The sequence below is a fragment of the Apis mellifera genome, linkage group LG1 (genome assembly GCF_003254395.2).
Source record: "Apis mellifera strain DH4 linkage group LG1, Amel_HAv3.1, whole genome shotgun sequence".
NCBI classification, from domain to species: Eukaryota; Metazoa; Arthropoda; class Insecta; order Hymenoptera; family Apidae; genus Apis; species Apis mellifera.
Window position 1 is genome coordinate 20,267,627 of NC_037638.1, and position 26,589 is coordinate 20,294,215.

Sequence of the window (26,589 nt, forward strand, 5' to 3'; positions counted from 1 at the left end):
TTATGAAAAAATGTTATATATTCACATATATTTTAAACATTCGTATACTATTAAGAAAACGTAAGTATAATTTACCTTTTATAACAAAAATAAAGTTATTTTGAATAAAATGCACTTTAATAACTCAGATAATATATTTTGACAAAATAATTCGTATTTCGTTTATCTTCTTTATATTGAATACACAATGAAATTTATATTATTCGAAATGAACCGTTTCAAATAATTATATATAATGACGAAATTATCCAAAAATTATATAGAGTAGAAACTTTATGATAAATTTTGAAATATAATTTCAATATTTTATCGCAAGAGGGCAGATACAATAATCTAGTGATGTTTTCTCTTCTATGTCTATACTGAATCAGTATCTCGTAATTCATGATATAAACCTCGTGTTAGCGGTTAGAAGAAATTACGTACTTGAAGTATAGGTTAGCGTGTATATTTTAAACATTGATAAAGATACTGCAACAATTTCTAAATTCAGTACGCTAATGTAAATTTATATCGTTAAAATTATGGCGGTACGTGTGCAATTCGAAAATAATAATGAAGTTGGAGTTTTCTCCAAGTTGACAAATTCTTATTGCCTCGTAGCAATTGGTGGTTCCGAGAATTTTTACAGGTAAAGATAAGTATAAATCGATATTACTTTATCTATAATCGCATCAATAACAAACTATAGAAGATTACATTATATTGCGCAATAATTTTCTCAAACGACTTGTTAAATTTATAACATGTGACATGTGTTGACATAAAATATTCATAATGTATAAAATATAAATTATTGGTTAATTACAGTGTGTTTGAGGCAGAATTAGCTGAAACTATTCCTGTAATACACGCGTCAGTTGCAGGATGTCGTATAATTGGACGATTATGCGTTGGTAAGCAAAATCGAAATTTGAACTTTCAAAATTGCGTCTAAATAAAAAAATAAATAAATAAATAAATATATTTAAATAGGAAATAAAAATGGATTATTGGTTCCAAATACGACGACGGACACAGAATTACAGCACATACGAAATTCACTGCCAGATAAGGTTAAAGTACAAAGAGTAGAAGAAAGATTATCTGCCTTGGGTAATGTTATTGCATGCAATGATTATGTGGCTTTAGTACATCCTGATCTCGATAGAGCAAGTATTATATCAAAAATCAAAAATAAATATTAAGCTTGTCCTCCTATTGCAATATTTATAATTGATATAATTCTACAGGAAACGGAAGAAATTTTAGCAGATACATTGAATGTAGAAGTATTTAGACAAACTGTGGCAAGTAATGTTTTAGTAGGATCATATTCTGTATTATCAAATCAAGGTGGATTAGTTCATCCAAAAACATCCATACAAGATCAAGATGAATTATCATCTTTGTTACAAGTGCCACTTGCTGTAAGATAATTTTCATATCTAAAAAAATAAAAATTTAAATATTTATTATTAAAATAAAATATGTAGGCAGGTACGGTAAATAGAGGCAGTGATGTTATAGCTGCAGGAATGGTTGTAAATGATTGGGTGTCCTTTTGTGGTATGGATACAACTTCAACAGAACTTTCGGTAATTGAAAGTGTTTTTAAACTTAATGAAGCTGCACCAGCTGCCATTACATCAACTATGCGCGCATCACTTATAGAAAGGTAATGTACATTAGATTATTTCAAATGTAATATTCAAATGTTATTGTAATTCTAACTAATATCTTTTTTATTTATTTCAGTATGTCTTAAAGTCAACCTCTCTAAGAGAGTGTAAAAATGATTAACAGTAGGCTATGTATGTACATAAATACAATATTTATGTCAATACAACTGCACAAAAGAATAATAATATTGTGCTTTCAAACTAATTTCATCAAGCACATTTTCTGTATAATTCCAATATAAAATAATTGTGACAAAATTCTGTAAAATTTATATAAAATATATTAAGTTTTACTATGGACTACTTAAATAATGATTAATTGAGTGTAATATAATTTTCATTTCTCAAAAAAAAATAAAAAAATAAAAAATAAAAATAAATAAATAAATTCAATAATAAAATGTTAATCTAATTATGTAGAAAGAAATTAATACTTACCTTTATTATATCTAATGTCAAAATTGAAATGATATCATTGTATTAGAAAATATCTTATCATAAAAAGTTTTTAATTTTGTTGATATTTTTTTTTAATGTATGAATTTATAAAATATAACTGCATATAAAACAGAAATATTCTATTGAAATATATTTTAATCAATAATATTCTCTTTGAATACAAACATTTTTTGTGTTAAAAATGTAAATTATTTCGATTCTGACCCCACCTTATTTAGTAAATGAGCTATTGTGAATAACATTGTGCGGATCAGCCTGCTAATTAAATTTATTACAAATAAAAAGGGGCAGCCTGAATTTTAATAATTTTGATCAACAAGACTAGAGTAGTGGTAATTGTTCGGTATGTAACAATTCGGAAGCAGCTGAAGAGTCTGCACACATAACTAATGTAATACCTGCTTGATAAGATGCAGGAATACGAATGTGAGTTACTCCAGTAGATAAGTTATTGAGTTGACGTCTCTGGGTCATTGCTTCGCGTATCATATTTACAACTTGACCTAATAATAATAAGCGATACAAAAATAATATTAAATATTTTTATAGAATAAATTTTAAATTGTTTAAACAATATACATACCAAAAACATTGAGCTTTCGCCACTTTTGATCCATAGCAGCGAGTGGTGTTAAATCTGTATTAGGATTCCAATGAGCTAAGACATCCGCTCTTCGTATTAGTAAAATACTAGGACTTACAAGTTGATGCCAAACATACTAAAAAATTAATTAAACTTATATAATACTTAAGTAATTAATTTATTTAAATAATAACAAACCTGTTCAGGTAAACATTCTAATGGATTAGTTAAATAAATTCCTGCTTGTCCAACACCAAATATCATTTGATGATGCCATGCATCTGGAATATCACATCCTTCTCCACAATGTTGTAAATTTAGCGTTGCTATGGGCGCAGCACCTAAAATACGCTTGTATATCTATATTGTTGATTCACATTTTATTGATTACATACCTTTTGATATCCAATAATGTAACCAATGAGACAATGAAACTTTTCTTTCGGGATAAAATGCAAAAAATTTTGTTATAACTGACCCATTTGTACATAAAGCTATGCCGCGGGCCAGATCTCCGTGTGTCGATCCAGCCACTGATCGACTATATAAATATCGTGGTAGTGGTGTACCTGGTTCTCTTTGTCTAGTATTCACACCTTTTACTAATGTTTCTAATGAAAATGGGACATTTAAAGCCAACTACGAAAATCATTTTAAATTAATTGAAATAATCTTAAACTTAATTTAAATGCAAATATTTAATAATAAATATAAAATATATAAATAATATATATAAATACCAAAGCATTTATTGCAGCAGTAGCACCACATGCAGATGTTCCTATTTGAGTTACTTGTTTTACTGTAGCTTCTTGTTCACTCCATAACATAACTTTCTCAATTGGTAAAAGGCCATCTAAACGATCGTTAGATAATTCGTTTTCCTACATATATACGTATATATATATTAACAAATAAATTATCATTGCTACATGTAATATATAATAATATATCAAATTATAAGCTATATTAACTAGATTTGAGTCACCACTCTGATTAAATGCAGCTTGTTTATTGAGCATCAATTTCTTTGCCATCATGCGATGATAAAGAGTTGAACTGAGATTCACTCTCCTAGAATTTAAATTTGAGTTTTCTGGAATGGAAGCTGATGAAGATTCAACCCATAATTCTGCGTCTGAATCTCTATTGTCACCCGGTGAAATAAGATCGCCGCTTGTATTATGATATCCATATGATTCTCGTAAAGGACATCTTGTATTACGATACATTTTACTAGTTTCCCATTTTCCTATAAATTAACAATTTAATATAATTATCACTCAATTTAAATGAATAATTTATTATTTCAATATAGTCCAAAATAACAAAAATGATATACCAATTGCATTACTAGTACTTGGCATCCATGGAGAAGGATAATTTGGTTTTATACTTGGTTCAGAATTATATGGGTTACTGCTAGAACATTGCTGAATTTCTGCATTATTCACATTTTGTACACTTTGCTTTGAGTTTTGAGATGTAGTTGCAATTCCTTGTTTAGTCACAACTTTACCACTACTTAAATCATTTAATACTGGATCAGGATCTACATTGTCTAATGCTATATTCTGTATATCTTCGTTAATAGAGGCCAAATCACTGTCTCCTGTATCCTACATTATAAAATATTAAAATAATAAATATGTGTGAATACATTTTATCATTACAATTCAATACCTGCTCACAAGAAGGCCCAGGATCAAAGTCCATTTCCAAAAAATCCATTTCTGGACTTGATCTACCACTGTGGCATTGTTCTTCCTCTTCATGTTCTTCCACTTGTTCTTGATTTATTTCTTCCTTTTGAATCAAATGAACTGCATCATCATTTCCCTTATATGTATAAATACAATAATCTTCTCCATCTGACATGTCACCTTCATTTCCAGAACTTGAATCTCTCCTCTCATTTTGTTCTCTTTGTGTATTCTAAAATTATATGAATTAATAATAAAATTAAATTTTTTTATGTTATAATAATATGTTATAATAAAATAATGAAAGAACTTACTTTTTGCAATCCACTCGGTCCTGCTATTTCCCTATTTCCATTAATATTAGGTCTCAAAAAACAACATGTTCCTTGACTTGTTGAACCTATACTACCTCCTATATTATTTAACAAGCTATTAGTTCTATAGGACCTTGATACCCAGACACTGTCTACTTCAGGACTAGAGTCTGAGCTGCATGACACTTTTGATGGACATTTTTCAATTCCAGAAATATAATCTACATTATTTTTCATATCAATATCTTCATTTGGTTTAATTGTTGTTAAATTTGACTGTATTGTGGATGAAACTGATGCTGAATTATTTAAATATAAAGTAGCATTTGATGTAGTACCAGAATTATAAGTTCCTGATATACCATAAGTATGATTCATATGCATATTATTTTGACTTGAAGATAAATTTAAATTCATAGGAGGTTTAGGCAAATTCAAAGCACTTGTGCTCATTACAGTCTTATGCTTCAATTGACTTGTAACATTAGTGTTTACAGTCTGAGATTTAATATTGTTAGCATTTAAAAACATGGGAGATACACTTGCATTTAATATGTCTTGATTTGTATCTTGGTCCATAGTATTATTAAAACTGGTACACGTAGTATCTTCTGTAGATTTTGTACCATTAGCGAATGCAATTGAAGCCTTTGAAGACAAATGATTCTTGGCACCATTATCACTCAATTTATTACTTAATTTTATTTGATCTCCATTTAATTTACTTTCAAGTTGTATAATTTTAGTTGACTGTTCAATTGATTTATTGCTATTTTTTTTTAAATTTTCTTCTAATCTTGTACCATTTTTATTTTGACTGTTACTTGCACCTTCTTCAGAATTCATATTATTTTTAAGATGATAGCACCAAATTACCTATTAAAAAAACAAAGTAAAATAATTTCATTATTTTACTTTTAATCATGAATATATTATATTACTATGTAATTTTTAATTACTTTTTTTATTAATTACAGTCGAAAAAATGTTTTACATACAAGTATTATAACTGTCACATAAAAGTATGTATGATAAAAATGTGTTAGTAGTATATAAGTAGTATTTACCTTCGAATTATTTTTCAACACGATTATACAGAGTGTAACATTAGTTTCTTTCTAAGCAAGTTTAGATTACAAAAAACTAAACGTGTCAGTCTTCGATTAATAAAATTATCAACAATTAAAAAAATTGCTGTCTTGTGAGTATGCTGTTCTGTCAAGTGAAAAGAATGAAAGGCCTCACTGCCTCACTAACATTTTCTCTCATATAAGTTCCGGAAGTCAGCTGATTAGTAGAAACAAATGTAGTTACACACAAGTCTGATATTTTTACACGTTTCTTTTTCAACAAACCTATTTAATCATTCATAATAGTATATAGTAATTCACATTGAGTTTTATTAATATAAACACAAACGACATTGAAAAAAATTCTCCTAGCTTTTTTTCACAATAAGATAATCAAACATTTACAAAATATCATTATACGCGTTACGTTATACATTTATTATTTGTCTGAAAGGAAATATTATCTAGAGTTTCTTTTAAATTAGGAATCATCATAGTATAGTGTACAAATAATGTATTCTTACACTTCAAGGAAAATATCAACCAATCGTAAAGATTCATATAGCTATTTGTGCACTTAACTATAATAAATCATATATTTATAATATATATAGTATAATCAATGTAATTTATACATAAATATTTAAATATTATGATTAAATTATATAATTAATAATATGTTTCATGAAAAAATTCAATAAAAAATTGCAATATTATAATTTTCAAACATTAGATATATTTACTATACATTATCTAGAAATTTAGATAACGTCAAAGGAATGAATATAAAAAATTCAAGATCGTTAGTTTCTAGAATCACATTGTTTTGTTTTGATCAAGAACAAATTCAATCATTTCTTATTTACAATTATTTAGATTTTAAATATTATAAGATTATTTTATAGAAAACTAAAGGAAATAAAATTTTCTTATATACAAAAATTCTGTATTCAGATTTTAAACGAACTGAATGAATGAATCAGTTATGATTCTATACATAAATAAATAAAATATTATTGAATTTTTGTGTACGTGTGGATCAATTCAATTAATTAAACAGTATTCATAATGAATATTGTTCGAATTAATTCGAGAAATGTGATTTTTATTCTTCTGGCGATTTTTTCGACTACTGTCAAACAGGCTCATATGGGTTATGGTAAATTATATATTAAGTTCGTTTAAATATTTATACAAAATATTTCTAATGATAGTTTGATTACAGAGACTGCAATTAAATATGCACAAAGAGAAGCTAATGTAAACTCTACACCAGCATATAGTAGTACAAAGGTATATAAAAATTAAATTATTTTTATTCAAGAAAAAATATGTTTAAATAATTATAATTTAAATAATTATAACATTAATAGGAAGAAATTTCAAGATTATGTCCAAGTGGTATTACTTGTTCACAATTAAGTGGAGATTGTATAAAATGTAATTTAGATCCTAATTGTGTATATGGAGCTGTATATGTTGCTAATTGTTCTGTTCTAGAACATATTGATTGTGTTGTAAGTTATACAATATTATATATCATTGCACATATCATATATTTTTATACTATTTAATATATTAAACTTCAAGGGTGAGCAATCCTTTCAAAAGAAATATATATGTCGTTACTGTTATCAAACAGAACATTGGGAGCATGAATGCCATCAAAAAAATTCTTGTAGTTCTGTTGCTTCTCCACGACAATATTACAGAACAAATTGTACAGTAAATGGTGATATACTATGTTTAGGAAGACGTAAATTTATGAAAAATTTATTATGTAATTGGACTGTGGGATATCGTTGGTCTACTGCTTTAATTTTAAGCATCACATTAGGAGGCTTCGGAGCTGATCGGTATGTTATATATTTGGTGAATTGAACGTTGAATAAAAAATAATCCATATTTTGAATATGTATTACAGATTTTATTTGGGTCATTGGCAAGAAGGAATTGGTAAATTGTTTAGTTTTGGAGGACTTGGAGTATGGACATTAATTGATGTAATGCTTATTTCCATGAGATATTTAGGTCCAGCAGATGGATCGTTATATATTTAAATAGATTTTAAAACAATCATATTGTATATAAAAAAAGGAGAAAAATTTATAATTTCAACATTAGTTTTATATATGTATATTAGTTATTCAGTCAAATAGTAGTATTTAAATAAAATATGAGAATTTTATTTATCACTTTTCAAAGAACTGAATTATAATGTGATATGTACATACATAAATCATTAAATAGAGACTTTCATAATCATAAAATATTTTTATTCTTATATAATGTTATTTAATTTTATTATCTAATTATCCTCTTTAAATCATTATTAAATCAATATATCATCAAATTATAAATAATTTTTCAATTATTCATTTACTTTAATTTTTAATTAATTTAATTTATACAATAAATTTTATTGTGTCTTCTCTATTGTTTAATAATTAATATATAATTTTTAATTTAATTTATTTTCGTAATATTAAAAATGAGATTTTATTTACTCAACTCCCCTCTAGCGGAATTATTCATAAAAATTGTACGACGTTACTGAGTTAGTGTGTCTTACAAAACTACGAAAGTAAATACAGTTTTGATTAAATTTGATCGTGTGACTGACAAAAAGACAAATATTTAACAATGTACGTATATAATTTATTTTTTATATATCATTATAAATTTTGTATCTCATAAATTCACTATATAGCAATATATTTATCGAATGTTTTGTGTTAACCTTAAAATAAAATGTCTAATTACAGGAAGGACAAAAGTTTATCAAAACTCGAAAGCATGGCAGATGTACGAGATATATTAGACATCGAGGTACCTACTACTAGCGAGCTCACAAAAGAATCAATTATAGGCAGTGATAAAAAAAATCGAAAAAAATATGAATACAAAGTGCCAAAGAGGCCAGAAGGCATGCACCGTGAAGTCTTTGCATTGCTCTGTAAAGATAATAATGATGTACCACCGTTATTTCCAACGGATACTGCAAAAGGATACAAACAAGTTAGAGCTAAACTTGGTATGAAAAAAGTTAGACCATGGAAATGGACACCATTCACTAATCCGGCTAGGACAGATGGTGCTGTTTTTCACCATTGGAGACGAGTTGCAGATGCAGGAAAAGAATATCCTTTTGCCAAGTTTAATAAAAAGGTTCCTATTCCAACATATACCAATGCAGAATATGTTCAACATTTGGTTACAAATGGTTGGACAAGAGCAGAAACCGATCATTTGTTTGATTTGTGTAGGAGGTTCGATCTAAGGTTTATCATAATCAAAGATAGATGGGATTGCACAAAATTTCCTGCAAGATCTGTAGAAGATTTAAAAGAAAGGTAGATAATTATTTCAAACTTTTCTATTTCTATTTGTATATTTGTATATTTTATATTGTTTAGATATTATCAAGTATGTGCAGCTTTGACAAAAGCAAAATCTCACACCGATAAAGTTTATATATTTGATGCTGAACACGAAAAACGCAGGAAAGAGCAGTTAAAAAAATTATTTGAAAGAACACCAGAACAGGTAGAAGAAGAGCAAATGTTATTAACTGAATTAAGAAAAATTGAACAAAGAAAGAAGGAAAGAGATAGAAAAACTCAAGATTTGCAAAAATTAATAACAGCTGCTGATCATCAAGCTGATCCAAGAAAGAACGAAAGAAAACCAGCAAAGAAGACTGGAGCTTCTGCTCGAAATAGACCAAACAAAGCAGATACCTCTCATGTAATAATAATCATAATTATATTTTTGTACTTATATTAAGAGATACTGAAGTGATATTGAATTATATAATTTTGCAAAAATGTATTAATATAAATTAAAATTTTTAGACAGTGGAATCAGCTGGAATTAAATTTCCAGATTTTAAAAATAGCGGTGTTTCTCTTCGTTCTCAACGAATAAAGTTGCCGAGTAGTTTGGGTCAAAAAAAAATGAAGGGTATTGAACAAATGCTCAATGAACTTCGAATAGGTATAATCATCAAATATGCAGTTTATTTTTTATTTTATTTTCCTTGATTTGATTTTATATATACGATTTTCTTAAAGAATTAAATCCACCACCTACTGAGCAAATATGTCAACAATTTAATGAATTAAGAAGCGATATCGTTTTGCACTACGAACTTCGAAGTGCATTATCGACATGCGATTATGAATTGCAATCGTTGAGGCATCAATACGAAGCTTTAGCACCTGGAAAGGTACATTATTTAAATATAAAATGATAAATTTCAATTTTTCTGAGAAATAACATAAATAATCAAATTTTCAGACATTAACGATACCACCTGCCTTGTTACCAAAAACAGAGCCTGAAGTTAAAGCAGACATAATAGATGTGGTGGGTTCACCCAGTATGCCATCCATTACCCACTAATTTTTTTAAACAAATTGCCAAAAATTGTAAATAATTTCTTATGCGATATTGCGGATCACCGAGTTCGTTTGTTTAATTCTTCTGTATAATTTTTTTATTTTTTATTAGATAACAATTAAAAATAATTTAACAAAATGTTGAAATCATTGAATAGAAATATCTTCTCCTTTCCCATAATTTCGTTTTGCATTATAAGGTGTACAGATAACAAACAATAATAAAATAACTGGAACGAGACGTCAATTACTTATATATCTGTGTATTTTATATTGTCGACAAAAAGTAACAATGTACGGTCAAACCGTATAATTTATCTACAACAATCTACAATAGATTACAATATGTTGTTTTGTTTTTGTTGAGGGTTAGAGGGAGGCAGGAATATTAGAATAACGGGAATTGGATTTTTTTTTTTCGGAAGGAACGGGAAATCAGGTTAAAAGTGTGGAGGAAAGATAGTCGATGCAGGCCTTTCTTCGTTCGTGCTCCGCGCGCGCGCGCGCGCGTTAATCGCGATACAGTTGACTGTTTTAATTCTATATTAAATTACTCGATAGCTCTAGCCGTACTTGGTACGGAATAATGCATATATATCTGGTTCTTAATGATCGATAACCCACCGCCCGACTTTTCCATCTACGCCGTGCCGTGAGGACTCTCTCGGTCAAAGTTAAGTATAAGGAAAAATTGGGCACAACGTTGGCTGGCATCGTTGACCCGCATATCCGATCCATTGTTCGCGAATCGTGCATCCTCTCGTCTCTCTCTTTCTCTCTTTTTTCTCTTTTTCAATTCATGAGCTGACGCTTCGATCGTGGTCATCCTGATAACAAGATGTCATTTATTTTTTTTAAACAATATAATATATATTGTATTCTAGAATATTATAATATTCTTTTTTCGATATTCAAACTATTTAAACTAATACTCAAGCGGGTTGATCGAAATTGCGTCCTCAATTTAATTTTTTCCAATATTCTTGATTTATTTTTGGAAAATAATTTTTTTTCAACAATTCTGACTCGACCAATTGGAAAGCGAAATAAAAGAATACGTTCATCAATTTTTCATCGTCCAATTTGTACGTGAGAAACAAAGTGAAATGAATTTTAGAAAAAGATCAAAATACGAAGTGTTAAATTTTGTTCAATTGGCAAAGAAAATGACATAATCGCAGCAATGGAACAAGCAACTTTAAAGCTTTCAAAGGATAGCTTTTTTCTGAAGAAATGCATACTTTTATTAGATTGGTTGCCTCAAACTAATATTATAATAGAATATCGAATATTTTAAAGATTCGTCTCAACGTTTGAACATAAAATGAAACAAATAATATTTTAATTCTTTATAATTCTTTTTCAAGGAAAAATTTTCAAGTGAGACAATAGAAGCGAGGGATGATAAACGATTGAACGCGTCAACGTCTATTTTAATCGCATTTTCGATAATATTTTTCTATTTTTGTAATATTTCGACTGGTTTATTAATCGACTCGCGCATTTTTTCATGACGAGACAAGCACGATCTTTGGTTCTGGCACAGCAAACGGGTTGGGTGGAAAGAGAGAAAAAAGTTGAGCCACGAATAAAGGAACACCGCGGCTGGCAAAACACGTGTAAAACGCGTAATACGTGTCTATATGTATATACACACTGCATATACATGTATACATATATACACATATCTGTAGCAATAATAGTAATAATTATAATAATCGTAGCGATAATAATAATAACAATAATAATGAATACGAACAACTTGTAATGTACAGAGTGTATGTGTACAACGAAAGTTCCCTTCGCCTTTTCCTTCAAGTCGTCTTTCTTTATTTCGTTTCCACTTTTCTTTAATGTATTTTTTTCTTTCTGCGCTTGATATTTTATTTTATTTTATCTTATTATTCTTTTCTCTTTTATACAACGCGAAACCTTCCACAGGGTTATTGATTCAACAACGTTCGAGCGATCCTGCAACTGACCGGAGAAGAGATTTGTCTCGTTATTATTTTATTATTATTATTATTTTTTTTTTTTGAATTACTTTTGCTGCTTCTTTTTTTTTTTTTTTTTGTTTCTTATAACATGTAACATGAGAAATCGTATCTTATTCATTAAAGACATTCCCTACACAACACGGCTACGATAATGCGTCATGGATATGTGCGCAAGTGCGTGTGAAATAGAATGGAGGGAGAGACAGAGAGATAGAAAGAGAGAAAAAGAGCGATAGGATGAGAATGGAATGGTCAGAGGGGTTGAGGGATGGATGGGTGGATGGGTGGATGGGTGGATGGGTGGATGGATGGATGGATGGATGGGAGTGAAAGGGGACAGAGAGAAGGGATGGATGAATGTTAGAATTGAGAAAGAGGAGAGAGGTTGCAGAATGGTTGATCGAGTAGGAAGTAAGAATCGGGTGGATTTGGGGTTGTCGAGTGTCCGCACGTACGCGCGCGTACGCACGTGCGCACATAGGCACACGTTCTTTAAAGTTTGTATGTATAGATTTCTGTATATAATATTAATCATTGATTTTTTTTCTGTTGGTTGTTGTTGCTTTTAAATAACTAGCTTCCTTGTATGTATGTATATGTATATATATATATATATACATATGTATGTATATATATACACACACACATAGATATATGTACAATACATATATATGTGAATATATATAGTTGTATTATGTAAGAATAACATGTACGCTCGTCAATTGCATCAAATTTTCTTCTCTCTCTTTCTTGACTCATTCGCATCTCTCTCTCTCTCTCTCTTTCACGTTCATTTTTGCTCACATGCATTTTTTTCTCTCTCACGTTACACTCTCGCATTTGTTCTTTCACACATTCGCTTCGGCTTGCCTATAATTTTCTACCTGTATTGTATATAACTACAACGCTATGGTAGACAACAACAAGTAATATTATCCTAAACTTGTTTCACCTGCTTTTCTCTACATCGTATTCGTATATGCCGTAAAAATGTTGTATATAATGATATTAATATTGTTTACATATTTTGTTTTATTGCACGCGGTATCGGTCGCGATGGAACTGCTACGTCGAACGAACGTCAAGCGTCCGATTGATCTTCGATTGATATTCGATCACTAATTTTGAACGAGCATGCAACGAACGACACAGTTTTTTTAAAATTAAAATTCAAAAAATAATAACGGGTGGCTGATCTTTTTCGAATTCTTACAGATTTTCGTATTTCTGTAAAAGTAATTCATGAATTCATATCTTCTTATGAGACAAGAGAAAAGAGGACGATGCAATCGATTTGTATGTTCAATTGTCAATCCTGGACGCTCGTTCGCCAACGATTTGATTCCAACGCGACATTTATACTTTAACATCATCCGGTTATATTTTTATTTATGAATTCTTTCTTTTTTTCTTTTTCTTTTTTTTTTCTTTTTTTTTCGAGATTTCATTGTACTCATTTTTTTCTTTTTTTTTCTTTTATCTTGCATTTAATCCTCGTTAACGCTCAACTCGCACGCGATCAGCGATTTCTCTAGATATAAGCCGAAAATCATCCTGCGTGAGGTGTAAATAACATGGTCGTTGGTGCAGCATTTGTCTTGTCTCCGTTGAAAATACGCTTGTACAGGCGTCCTTACGAAATTACACCATGACTGAGACAAACGAAAAGCGTGGTCGTCTATCGAGAAGATCGATTTGCCGTTTACATATTTGACAGGTATCACAAAAATCGTCAAATCGCTTATCGAGACCTCGTTGTTTCTCGATCAAATTGCATATGCACACTGCAATCCGTAGTAAAATTCAATATAATATTTATATTTATACATATGTATGTATATATATATATATATATATTTTTTGTCTTTTTTGTTTGTGTACTCGAGTGTATGTATGGGAGTGTGTATAATATATATATGTATATGTATGTATATACATACTAGGCTGATTTCGTCTAATCGTACGTATCTTAAATAATCTGAAAAACAGAATCGATCCTTGTACGTTCCAATTTAACCCTAATACTGTCATCGTTCTCCAACTCCACGCTTTTCTTTTTAAAACAAAATTTCCTTCTTCTCTCTAGGAATAGATAAACGTTGGTATACAACAATTTTTTCTTGAACAATAATTTAACAATAATCTTTAACTTCGAAATAATTTGGTAGATAATCTAGTGGAAGTTTCATAGAAATGTTCATTGTGAATACTGTGTTCATCGTGCAACGTGTAACAAAGAAATAATGAGATTGTTGATCGCCGACCCTCGAGATGTTTAAGCGCAAAGGATCGCGATACATTTCACGATTATTCGATTAACTCCCGTTGTAACGAGAAAATGATCACCCATTTTACATCACTTTAAAAGCTGTATCGAAAAGGATTGGAACGTGGAAATATATATATATATATATATATATATATATATATATATATACATATCACGCGCGTGGAACGAATATTCGAGGGCAGAGAAAGGGTTAATAGAAGAGCGACAATGTCATATATTCGTACGCACGAGCGAAAGAAAACGTTGCCGTAATAAATTCATTCTATTTCCTCGGACTCTCATCCCGACGTATACAACGTTAGACCTTTATATATTTATATGCGCCTGTATATAATAGATAATGTATGTATAATAGTATAATTATTTGTAATATTTTATCCATTCTTTTTGTTTTTTTTTTGTTTATCTAAGTTTCTGCGATAACCTAGGTTCATTCGTCTTTTCGTTTATCTCGTAAAATCCGGATTTTTTTTTTAATTATGTCGTATCCAATACGTTTACTACTGCGGCGATGGACGGGGGTAAAACCCTATGTCATGCGACGAATTTAACAATGACAATCATAAAATATAATGTATATGTATGTATATATGTATATATATACATATACATATACATATATATATATATATATATATACATACGCGAAAAAGAACTGGAACAAACGAGATGACACGTATATGTACACATATATATATATATATATATATATATATATATATATATATATATGTATATACATATATATATACACATACATATACATATCTGTACACGCGTGCGCGCACGTTGCAAGAGAAACACCTGGCTGTTGTTGCGTGCAACTAATCACAAAAGACGTGATATACACGTCAAAGATCGATAATTGCCTGCCATTTTTCACGCGTGTAACCTTCGTACGCGCACACACACGTCTCTTATAGTATACATAGTGCGGTGTGCGTGTGTGGGTGTGTGCACGCGTGCGACCATTAATACGTGTCCAATAATCGATCTGCACGCGATTGAATCGTTTATCCATCATTCGAAAACAATATATATATATATATTTATATATATATATATATATGATAATATATGTATTATATATACATACATATAATACATATTTAACATAATTCTTTAATCGTGTATATATATGTATATATATATATAGAAACTTTGTAACGCTTTTATCCTTTTATTTTTTTCTTTTTATAATTTTCCCTAAGTATCTTACAATTTAAATCTCTAATAATAACCGCTAATGTATATATTTTAGTTATATTTTTTTTTATTAAATCGTCAACATCTCCTTCTCTTTGATATGTGCGTTCACGCCTTGTCATTGCCAAGAGAATAATTTTTTCTTTTTTTTTTCTTTTTTTTTTTTTGGATCGTTAAGCCTTTATAAGCGAAATTTCTTTTCTCTCTTCTGTTTCCTCCATCCCCTTTTCCCCCATTTTCTAGCACTCTGTTTCACTCATTCACACTTGTATGTACATACACTCAAGCTCTCAATCTTTCTCTCTCGCTCTCTCATATACACTGATTCGTGCTGTCGTTTTCTATCCTCCTCTTTCTCTCTTTCTTATTTTTCCTGATGTTTTTCTCTTTCTCTTTTTTTTTTCTAGACATATAATAACAATTAACGTTATTGAACGAATGAAAAAAAACAATATTATCAACACGATCGTGTGACATACAGGGAGAATAAACATTTATCTTGTCGTATCAGAAGAGAAACAAACAAGTTTCATCATATTTCTTTGACTCGTATCACGGAATCATATTTTCCTCGCGACTGTCCAAGTCCTAAACTACTTGACATATCACGCGCGAATTCGTTCGATTCCATCAATTCGATTATTTGGCAAAATAAGATAATTCTCTCGCGTATTTCATTCGCGGATATTCCAAGAATGACAATTTGAAAACATCAAATACAAAATTTTATATACGATTATTTTGGTCCGACAAGCATTTTATGATCCTATGATCCGAGTCGTCGCGTGAAAGAATAACTAATGAAAAGTGAATTTTCGTTGACGTGTTTAATGTAAAATGATAAAAAAGACGAAAAAAGAACGAAAAGGGGGAGAAAAATTAGGGCAACCGTGATGACGATCGCGTTGAAACGAACTGGGTCGTAAAATATATTTCGATAAGATCCTTCCTCGGTTTCCTGTTTTCATCGCTCGAACGAAAAGAACCTTTCCACCAGCTTAGATATAAACGCGTTTCGAACGGCGAAAGAAAAATAAGAAATTTTGAACCGTAATTCGCTACAAACGAATAGTCTGTCGATACTGGCATTGGTACCATACGCATACCGATATTTTCGACAACGTAAGATTCGACTTGAACGATCGTTCTTACATACCGCGTATATATATATATATATATTTTTTTTTTCATTATTTTTCTTTTTCTTTTTAATATATAAAAATGAATTTCGAGCCGTTAAATATATAGAATCGGCCGCAACGACGTGTGTCCCGTTACGTCTCGTCGCGAGACGCGCGTCGAAAGTTCAGAGATTAGAATTGAAACTCGATGTCCCCTTTCAACCCTCAACGATGTTTATCCTAAAGTATTATAAAGTACAAATTACGAGCGTGATAATACCACGAGCTTCGAGCATTTCTCCCGACCTTCGCCTTATCACGCGATTTCCCGTTCATCCGTTTTCGTTTCAACGAGAATAACGAACTTAACGAACTCTCCCCTCGTTTATCGTTTACCCTTCTTTTCTCGCAACAATATCTCCTCTTCAACTATATCGACTACCACGATTGCGATGCACGATTTCGATTTCGAAACGAAAAATTTCTTCGAGAAAAATACCTTTTTTTTTCTTCTTTTTCTTTTTTTTTTTTCTTTTTTTGTTATCCGACGATTCGCGATTATAAATCTCTTACCTCTTCAATTCAGGAACTTTCGTTTCGTCTCGAAGACGAACAATTTTCTCGTCGAATACTCCTTTCTTCGTATAGATGATCGAGTGCAAGAGGAATTGGTTCGAGAGGAAGGTCGAAAGCTCGAGGAATTGCCTTATTTTGTTCGCGGCCTCGGCCACACCCGTACTGAACGCAGGTCAATTCGCTTCTTTGATGACCAAACGTCGTCTCTTGGCGTTGAACCTGTTGGTAGCGCGCGATTTTTCTCTATGTTTCGACGTACGAATTAATAATCGATCGTTACGATATCAGTTACACTCTACGATAACAAATGTTTGATTGAAAACGTTTATAATAATTGAAGCTACACGGAATTTCTTTCTCTCTCTTTCTCTCTTTCTTTCTCTCATTCATTTCTCTCGCGCAAGCACTCTCTCTTTCTCTCTCTCTCTCTCGCTCTCTTCCTCGGCGTGGTACTAAAAATGCTAAATTGCAAAAAAGAGGCGCCGCCGTTTTTATTTCATTTTTTTTTTACTTCCATCACTTGTCTGCGTATCTCTTATTCTCCTCTTTCCTTTTTATCATTTTTTTTAATCTTTTTGTTTCTTTTAATCGTTTTGTTGATCAGTGATCGGTACTTCGGGAAGATCGTATTGTGCATCTTTCGCTACTTGCTTCTCATAATCGTTTACGAAACTATTAAGAAACGCTACGTCCTATCAGCTACTTCGCGCTAAAGGTTTCCTCTCCTGCTCTCGTTCGTTTATAATAATCTACGCGCTTTAACGTTGCTCGCTCATTCGTGTCAAATCGTCTCGTGAGAAGCTGCTGCATTCACTCTTCCATTGTCCTTTCCGTCTCTCTCTCTCTTTTTCTCCCTCATTTATACCCACGCTTTTCTTCCCTCTCGCGAATCTCGGTTTTACTTTCACGAATCAATCCGAAACCACATCTGTTTTTTTCCTTGTTGTTGAAGTATCAATAGTATCAGTAGACGATAAGGCGAACAGCTGACAATTAGACGCGATGCAACGCGAGACGATCGGCGATGATCCTCGCTCTTCTTCCTCTTCTTTTTCTTCTTCCTCTTCTTTTTCTTCTTTTTCTTCTTTCTCTTCTTTGTCTTCTTTCTTTTCTTTCTCTTTTTTCTTTTCTTCCTCTTTCTTTTCTTCCTCTTCTTCTTCTTCTTTCTCTTCTTCCTCTTCTTCCTCTTCTTCCGCGACAAATCCTGGAGAGAGTCGATTACCACCACGGCCGATCGCCACCACGGATCAATAGTGGAATTAATAGTGTTAAAAGCGTAAGATTAATTCGATGCTAGAGATGTGAAAGTCGGTGGAAAACGGGAGGGTCAAACAACACTCGGACGTTTTGTGGCAAGAAGAGCGAGAACGATAGACGTGTAAGACGTGTGTTAGCAGCGGCTAAAAAGAGTTTAAGAGCAAGGATGACTCGTAGAGAGAACGGGGGCGCAAACACGATGTTTCCTTTTTCTCGGAACGCGATCGAGAACCGTTCCACGATTCCCTTCCCTTTTTTCAGTTTCGAGTCGAGAATATACAAAAGCGTGACAACGTTTGAAGTATGCGCGAAGAGTGAAATTTCTCGTTTAATTTCGTTACCGAATCCCTGTTATGTTCCCTGTGTTCTTCTTTTCTTCCATTCTTTCTTTCTTTTTTCTTTGTTCCTCTTCTTCTCCGTTTCATCCCAAGTGAATTTCTGGTCTCTCCTCGTTACGATTTGATTCTTTGCGTCAGCTTTTTTGCGTCGTGCGAGAGTATTTCTTTTTTTTTTTTTTTTATGTTTTCCTGTTTTTTCTTCTTTAGTAAAAAGCTAGGCCGCTGTTAGGCGTTCAGGCGGTTCCGGATACATACGTCGCTCTTTCTAATCGTCTCGTCGCGCAGCGATCACGCTGCGATTATTATTCACATTTCTTCTCCGCTTTTTTTTCTTTTTATTTTTTTTTATTTTTTACTTTTTACTTTTTATTTTTTATTTTTTTTTTTCGATATTCCTAAAACTTAGTCGGTATCACGTTATAACTATTTGTTACAATCTACGCGGTCAAAACGGTACTTTGAAACATTTTTATATAATACAGAAATTCTGTTAACACGAATTAAAAAGTTTTTCTCTTCTTCTTCGCTTTTATCTCTCTGCCACATTCACCCTCCCTCCCTCCCCCCTTTCATTCTTTCATATTCCACTCACACACTTATTATCCTCTGTACACGTCTCTTTCTCTCTCTCTTTCTCTCATTCTTTCTCGCTCCATCTCTCGCACTCCTCTCTGTTTCTCCGCTCGCGTGTACATGTAACAACGATATATAATAATATAATTATTTAACATCGTCTAACGATATCACCATAGCGTGGCGTAGCGTGGCGTCGAAAACTCGAAAGAATTGTTGTTAGTGAAAAATAGCTTAGTGAGAATCGCTCTCGAGATCACGAAACTTCCTTCTCTCACGCATATATATATATGTATGTATTGTATATGTACGTAATCAAAAAGTCTGTTCGTCCTCTTCGGCTTCTCGTATTCGTCGCTCGAAACGCTCTTCTTCATTCTCTCGTTCCTCGCGCGAGATCGTTGCTAGCTCGTTTACTCTTCCACGCTAGAAAGAACGGTGTGCAGTTACTCTCTCGTCGATCGTTTTGGTGAATACCGTCAAAATAGAAGGTGCAGAGGCAAGCGTCGCGGGTGTTCTCGTTTCGAAGAACGAACGAGCCGGCTGCACCGCGTTCCCTCCAACAGCTTTCCTTTTAATTTCGCTACGCGATTTTAGGAAGGTTCGATCTCTCCTCGTGCCTCTTACGTAGATTATATTTGCTCGATAGTTTTAGTTAGTTAGTAATCCAAGTTTAAAAACGGGCACGCCCGGAACCGGAGCCGCGTATCCTCGGCAAAACGAACGCTCTCGTTCGTCGAAACGAGGGCGGTTCTTCTCGGCTGTTGTTGCTCCTCTCGAAATTACCACAGCCCGCTCGGGAAGCTCTTGAAGGCGTTCTTCTATTTTTTTATTATACAATCAGAAGGGAGATAAGAAATTTCGTATCTGCGATATTCAAAGGATCGATTCGACCGCCATCGTTTCCGCGATTCGCGATCCGAACCGGCGCCGCTTCCGTTCTCGGCGTGCAGGAATGGAGCGCACTTTTGGCGATCGACGAATTCGTTTCCAATCGATCGAGAAAAATCATGCCACGTTCGATCTGTTCGATCGAAAGTGGAGTCGCAGTTCGTTTATTTTTCTTTTTTTTTTTTTTATTTCTTTGAACAATATCAATGTTTCGCGGCGTAACAAACGGCGTAACAACGTATGTGTCGAGGTATCACGCGCGCGTCCTCAACGATCATTCGAGGCGATTGCGCGATCGATCAAAATCGAAACGTTGGTCGTTTCGTCCCTGAATTATCGATTAATTAATTTAATCTCACGACGTCGTTTCGATCTTTTCCCCTTCTTTTCTTTGTTCGAAAATTGGAAAAAGCGTGGAAGAAGGAGGATCCCGATTGCGAATGCCTCGCACATTTTCCCGGAAACGACTCGAAAACGAAGCGTCGACCGTCAGAAATCGCATCCGTGCAGATTTTGCGAACACGACACAGTAGATTGGCTATATTCTACGATTATAGGCGAAAAGAGAATGTTGCTTTTTAGAGAGAGAAATCAGCGAGCGGTCAGCCCGTCCATTGCCCAACGAGGAATCGTTCACCGCCAGCAATGGAATCGTGCCAAACGATCGTAAATCGCGATCGAGAACTATATATATGTATATATATATTTATTTATTTATTTATTTATATATATTATTTTACACGATAGCAAATTCATTGTTTCCTTCGTGGAACGATTTGGCAGTTCGACTAACGCCACTTGGAAAGTCACGAATCGAAGCATGTCTACGAAAAATATCTCTTCCTTCTTGATTAGATGGACGTAGGCGTAAACCTGGTCGCGAATTCGACGATTCTCGAGAAAAGTCGCGTTGGAAAACGAGGAGGAAAAGGAGAGAGTGTTTCGAGATATCGGCGCGTCAAGCTTCGAGCGTACGCGGGAACCTAACGAGTGGCGTCGACGAGCGAATTGTCTTGAATAAAGATTCTACATCTAGGATAAGTCGAGATCGTAAGAGAAACGTAGTTGGTAGTTTTTTCGTACGAGTAGAAATACACGGGAAGAAGAAGAATAAGAAAGAAGAGAAAGAGTAGTGGTAGTGATAACAGTAGTACTAATAGTAGTGGTAATAGTAGTAAGTAGTAGCAAGTAGTAGTAATAATAACAGTAGTAATAGTAACAGTGGTAGTAATAGAAGAAGAAGAAGGAATAAGAAAAGATTAAAAGGAGGAATAAAATGGTGCAACTCTCTCTCTCTCTCTCTCTCTCTCTCTCTCTCTCTCTCTCTCTCTCTCTCTCTCTCTCTCTCTCTCTCTCTCTCTATGATATTATATAAAGTCGATATTACTTCGCGCAATCGTTGGCACGATCGAGAGACACGCTCGCTGCGTTTCAGCAACGACTGTTCCATCGAACAGGAGGTCGCTGCGATTCTTAACGAGACGAGTATTTTGTTTCAGGTATTTCAAGGTTTATACAATATGTACACGTATCTCGACTAGAACAAAAACGCTTCGTAACCTGGGGTAACGTGTTAACCGTTTTGGGAGGGTAACGAGATTCTCGGGGAACGAGGGAAGGGGGATGTGGTGCATCAACACTGTTTTCGATAATTATTTCGGGAAGGCTGTTATCGTGTCTTTCTTTCTCTTTCCTCTTTTCGATCGATGCGGCGCTCGAGGAAGATTTCTCTCGTCGGCCGTGGACCACTCGCCGACGACGATGATAATGACGATGACGAGACCCGTAAATGTGCGTCCATCTACCGTCCTCGTTGGACCTCTGGCTTGCTCGGATGCTCCTCGTTCCTAGACCGGACAGACCAGGAACTCGTACTCGAACATCAGCGAGACGGCGACGAAGACGAAGTAGAGGAGGAACATGGTGAACCCGAGGCCCTTGTTCATCCGCCACTTGAAACAGGCGATGCTCAAGATGACGAACAGCAGCATGCAGAATAGGATCGCTATGCTGCACACCATCCCCACCGAGTTCACTTCCACGGGTCTTCCGTAGATCAAGCCGTACAGCAGCCACGGTACCGGAAGCCTGGGGGGCAGAAATACAACCGAAAATCGAGCCGAATTTCATCACGGTCATCAACTCCGTTTATACGAACGAAATTTCTCATGCTTCATCGACTTCTTATGTCTCTGTCTACAAAATTAAACAAAGGATTATTAATTCGTTCAACGATAAACGCAAAACGATCCTGGTTGCAAAATTATTTTTTATAAAAATTCTGCAATAGTCGAAGCGTTCGAAGCGTTTTAGAAAGAAAAGGAAAATCTTCTCATACGAATGGCTGTGAAACTCTCTTATCGAACGAAAAAAATCGTAAATCGATGGAAGAAAAGAATTAGATAGAATTCTATCTTATCCTACGATATTCTTCTTATACGCTTGTCTTTCAGTTCAAGTTCGGGGAGTTTTACTGTATCTGTTAATTCCATTTCGTTTTATCAAGAAATCAAGAAGAAAACGTTCGATTATTTCTCGTCATAAAAGATATCTCGATTCGACGATTACGCATTTCCTTCGATTTACCACTTCTACACGTACATTTCGCAGAGAGAACTGTTTACGATCAAGTGGCCCGTGACCTCCTTCCACTCGACGTTGCAGCGAATTGAAACTTTTCGCTCGGAAAAAAAAAAAAAGAAAAAAAGAAAGAAGATTTCGAAACATTCCGTGCATACGTCATTCGCGACCAAAGGATTCAACGCGATGTCGACTTTCCTTTATATATCCTGTCGGTTGTCAGTTTACTCGCGACCCCTCTCCCCTCCATCCCACCCTCAATCCCTTATCCAACTCCGCGAGCACACGGAATATTAAAGGAAAAACTGGAACGCGGCAAGAATTCGCGATAAATCTTATTCGATCGTCGCTTTGCGTCGGATCGTCGACCATTATTTTCATCGCCTCTAATTCGTAATCTTCGAGCCACGATCGCGCCTTTCCCGATATGTGCGCGCCTTTTCATCCCGAGAGTGGCAGCTACGCCCGAATACGCGGTGCACAAACCTCCCCCTACCTTTTCTCTCTCTCTCTCTTCTCGGGCAACGTGCCAGCTGGCATCTCTGCAACGACCGAATGCGTGCGACCGAATCGATCTTCGATCGACTCCAACGCGTCTTGGCCGGGAAATCGTGCGTGTACGTGCACACGATGCGTGCGCGCGTCAAACAGAGCGCGAACGTGGGTGTGTACGCGTTCAAGAGTCCACAAGAGTTTCGGCGAATTCGCGGCGGCGAATTGATCTCGACTCGAGTCGTATAAACTGTCGCGTCTGCCCGCGCGCATACGCGCTCCCCACCCCCCTCCCCATCTGCCGGAATACCAGAACCGCTCGAGGGGATTGGAAAAAGGGAGGGGGCGGTGTGTGTGACTGGTTATTTGGTTCACGTCAGGGAAAAATTCTGCCACGAAACTCTGTTTGCGTTTATTGTTGGCGTATCTTCTCACCGCATAATCTCTTCTGACGACGTTATTGTCGCCTCGGACCATTATCCCTCGCATCGATTCAAATTTTCGCTCAGAAATGCGTTAAAGATATTTCTCCTCCCTCCTTTGGATCCTTATCTATCGTCGTATTTTCTAAAAGAATATTTTCTATACTTTATCACGGCACATCTAAAGATATAAGACGATTAAATTAATTAAACTCGATTACCCCCAACGATTTTATTCGCACAATCTCTTCCGTATAATATATCATCGTATAAACCGAGCATTAGGCTTTTTATTTCTTTTCTCTCTGCTTCCTTCCCCGAGGAAATATTCGTCGAAGAAAACGTATCGTCGTAATCGAGAGAGAGAGGGAATATTTGCCAACAAAGAAGTCTATTCTTCCATCGAGCGAAAAGAAAAGAAAAAGGGGAAGGATGTGTGGACGAGGTGTGATCGTCGAACGACGATGAGTCGCGTCTGGCATAGCATTTCTACTATTTCACGCGCCAACGATGTAATAATAATAGAAAGGATGCGTGTATACGTTGAGAAGGGGTTACGAAGATACGAATGGAGAACGCTATTACAGGGAAATAGCGAGAATACCTCAATGGGTTGGCGCAACGACCAATTCCACGCCGCCTCCTCTTGCCTCCATTTGATCATCGGTGAAATTCCAATTTATACGTTCGAATCCTGTTCGTATAATAACTAGATAACGACCGTTCTATCCCCTTGCGAGTTTTTCAACAATTCATGAATCCACTTCGGAATCGGAAGCAAACTAATATATATACATATACATATATACATATGCACGTATATATATCAATGGAGAAAAATTTTGAAAATCACGGCAAATTGTGAACAGCTTTGAAGAATTCGAGATACTTCGTCGAACTTCATCCCCCAAGTTTCGAAACTTTATAATTTAATCATCTCGAATTTGAATGTCATTTAGCCCAGTCTGGAATAATGGATACTTAAATCCCTTTTGCGATAACGCGGCAGAGAAGAAAGATGTATTTTCCAAGTTCGAAGGACGATTCCTTTCTTTTCTTTTTTTTTTTGTTTCTCAATAATTCCCGATATACAGTTTCCTCCTCCCATTTCGAGAGGATTGTAAACGTATTAAAAATCGCTTACTCGGATCTTTCGTTCGATGACGTTATTCATCTCCCAAGATATCTACGTTTTTTTTCTTTATGGAACGGCAATAAATGCAAATTAACCTCGCTTCGTTTATCGCGTACAGTATCTCGTTTGTTTGTTGAACGAAGAATAGACGGATATAACGTCTATAGAACAAAAGTTATCGCGTACATAAAAAGTTTATAGGAATTACGTTAGTTCTATTAACTGGCAAACGTTGATGTAATTTTTATCGTCGCTTGCACGATAGTCTCGAGAGATTTTTTTTTTTTTTTTAAGATCGTCCGTTTTGGCACGGACAATGAGATCGTTCGAGACTTTTTCTTTTTCTTTTTTTTTTTTTTAAACAAACTCTCAAACTCGAGGGGCGAAGAGGGTTTTCGCTTGCTAATAGCGAAAACGATGGAAAGATTTGATTTAACGAAGCTAAAGCCGAAAGCCTCCCCCTCCCCATCGGCTATCCATATTATCCAATTAAATTGATTGTGGCCGTGCACACGTTTCCGATATTTCCAATAGGTTGCCGATTGGCGAATCTGTCAGAAGACCATTTTCTTCAGCCCCTTTCATCGAGTAATCGTTCCCGACGTCCAGTAATTTCCGTTCATCGAATACACCCCCTTTCGCCCGCAGCCCGATCGATCCAAAGTCTTAAGAAAAGTTCGCGTGTTATCCGCCATACGAAATGGAAAAAATCTTCTTAATCGCCGTGTGTCGAGATTTTGCCTAGAATTTATACAGGCGACGATCGTTTCTTCAGATTTCCTTGGTGCGCAGAAGAATCGATGAGAAATCGTAGTAGGCGCAATTAGGCAAGTGTTGATAGGTCATCTCATCGTCTCATCGAGCAACAATCCAGATCAATTATAAATACGAATTATATAGTACGAAATGAAAAATCTCTGTCGAAATCTCTCTGTGGAAAAATGAAAAATATAATTCGACGATATCATCTTGGACCTAATCTATAATCTTCTGTCAGAAAAATCAACGACCACTTAATCCCTTCGTGATCTTTCGATCACAGCGAATTTTTCGAATCGCGCAACGAAAATTTCGAAATAATTTCCGTGGACTTGTACGAGAGATCGAATAGGAATCGTCGAGGCGCGCGATGAATATGCGAGCTAACGAGAGATTCCACCAGCTCAAAGTAACATAATCTCATTACTCTCGCCTTAACCACTTCTTTCCCAAGAATAATGCGCCCATCTCTTTTTTTCTCTCGGCTATGATGTAAATTCCCGCAATTGTAACACGAAATAGACTCGGTTAAGTTTCAATTCGTGGCTTTGTGCGAAAGCGGAAACGTTCGAAGAAGAAAGAATATTTAATATATTTCATTCATTCGCGTTTAACTTTTATTCGAATCGTTCTCGTCGAGAAACTTTGAGAATTCTCGAAATCGAGGTATCTTCATCGAAGTCAAAAAAAGAAAAGAATCTTTAGAAACGGAAGATTGGATTGGATTCCACAGATTTTCTTCCCTTTCCTATCGTCGAATCG

General features: G+C 34.2%; 5 protein-coding genes across 11 annotated transcripts in view; 3 read left to right on the forward strand and 2 right to left on the reverse strand.

Annotated features, from left to right (window-relative positions):
- The first annotated feature begins 374 nt into the window (after window positions 1–374).
- LOC408573 (eukaryotic translation initiation factor 6) lies at window positions 375–1,961 on the forward strand. Its single transcript, XM_392115.7, has 6 exons — window positions 375–631; window positions 811–896; window positions 976–1,151; window positions 1,233–1,409; window positions 1,476–1,657; window positions 1,738–1,961. Exons 1-6 carry the CDS (start codon window positions 525–527, stop codon window positions 1,745–1,747), a joined length of 738 nt encoding a protein of 245 aa, XP_392115.1. The 5' UTR covers window positions 375–524; the 3' UTR covers window positions 1,748–1,961.
- A 263-nt stretch (window positions 1,962–2,224) lies between these two features.
- LOC408574 lies at window positions 2,225–6,253 on the reverse strand. Of its 2 annotated transcripts, none has more exons than XM_392116.7 (10): window positions 5,788–6,253; window positions 4,721–5,596; window positions 4,387–4,638; window positions 4,046–4,322; window positions 3,678–3,955; window positions 3,444–3,587; window positions 3,099–3,342; window positions 2,902–3,044; window positions 2,704–2,839; window positions 2,225–2,623 (listed from the first exon to the last, which is right to left on the reverse strand). In XM_392116.7, exons 2-10 carry the CDS (start codon window positions 5,564–5,566, stop codon window positions 2,442–2,444), a joined length of 2,502 nt encoding a protein of 833 aa, XP_392116.3. In that variant the 5' UTR covers window positions 5,567–5,596; window positions 5,788–6,253; the 3' UTR covers window positions 2,225–2,441. The 2 variants fall into 2 exon arrangements, with proteins under 2 accessions (XP_392116.3, XP_016773297.1); XM_016917808.1 differs by having other exon boundaries at window positions 6,076–6,230.
- A 389-nt stretch (window positions 6,254–6,642) lies between these two features.
- Window positions 6,643–8,060, forward strand: LOC551791 (TM2 domain-containing protein almondex). The gene is made up of 5 exons (XM_624176.6): window positions 6,643–6,949; window positions 7,016–7,083; window positions 7,164–7,307; window positions 7,381–7,646; window positions 7,715–8,060. The coding sequence occupies exons 1-5, from the start codon at window positions 6,859–6,861 to the stop codon at window positions 7,848–7,850; spliced, it is 705 nt and encodes a 234-aa protein (XP_624179.3). The 5' UTR covers window positions 6,643–6,858; the 3' UTR covers window positions 7,851–8,060.
- A 227-nt stretch (window positions 8,061–8,287) lies between these two features.
- LOC408575 (DNA methyltransferase 1-associated protein 1) lies at window positions 8,288–10,329 on the forward strand. Its single transcript, XM_392117.7, has 6 exons — window positions 8,288–8,435; window positions 8,556–9,143; window positions 9,207–9,537; window positions 9,645–9,786; window positions 9,864–10,018; window positions 10,090–10,329. Coding segments are annotated over exons 1-6 (1,323 nt in total). The 5' UTR covers window positions 8,288–8,433; the 3' UTR covers window positions 10,195–10,329.
- A 1,344-nt stretch (window positions 10,330–11,673) lies between these two features.
- LOC412777 (sodium/potassium/calcium exchanger Nckx30C) overlaps window positions 11,674–26,589 on the reverse strand; it is a 54,425-nt gene continuing 39,509 nt past the window's right edge. For all 6 annotated transcript variants that reach the window (XM_006571284.3, XM_006571283.3, XM_006571282.3 and 3 more), the window contains one exon: window positions 11,674–22,527. In XM_006571284.3, the coding sequence (XP_006571347.1) occupies window positions 22,287–22,527 (241 nt within the window). In that variant the 3' untranslated portion in view covers window positions 11,674–22,286. The remainder of the gene's footprint in view (window positions 22,528–26,589) is intronic.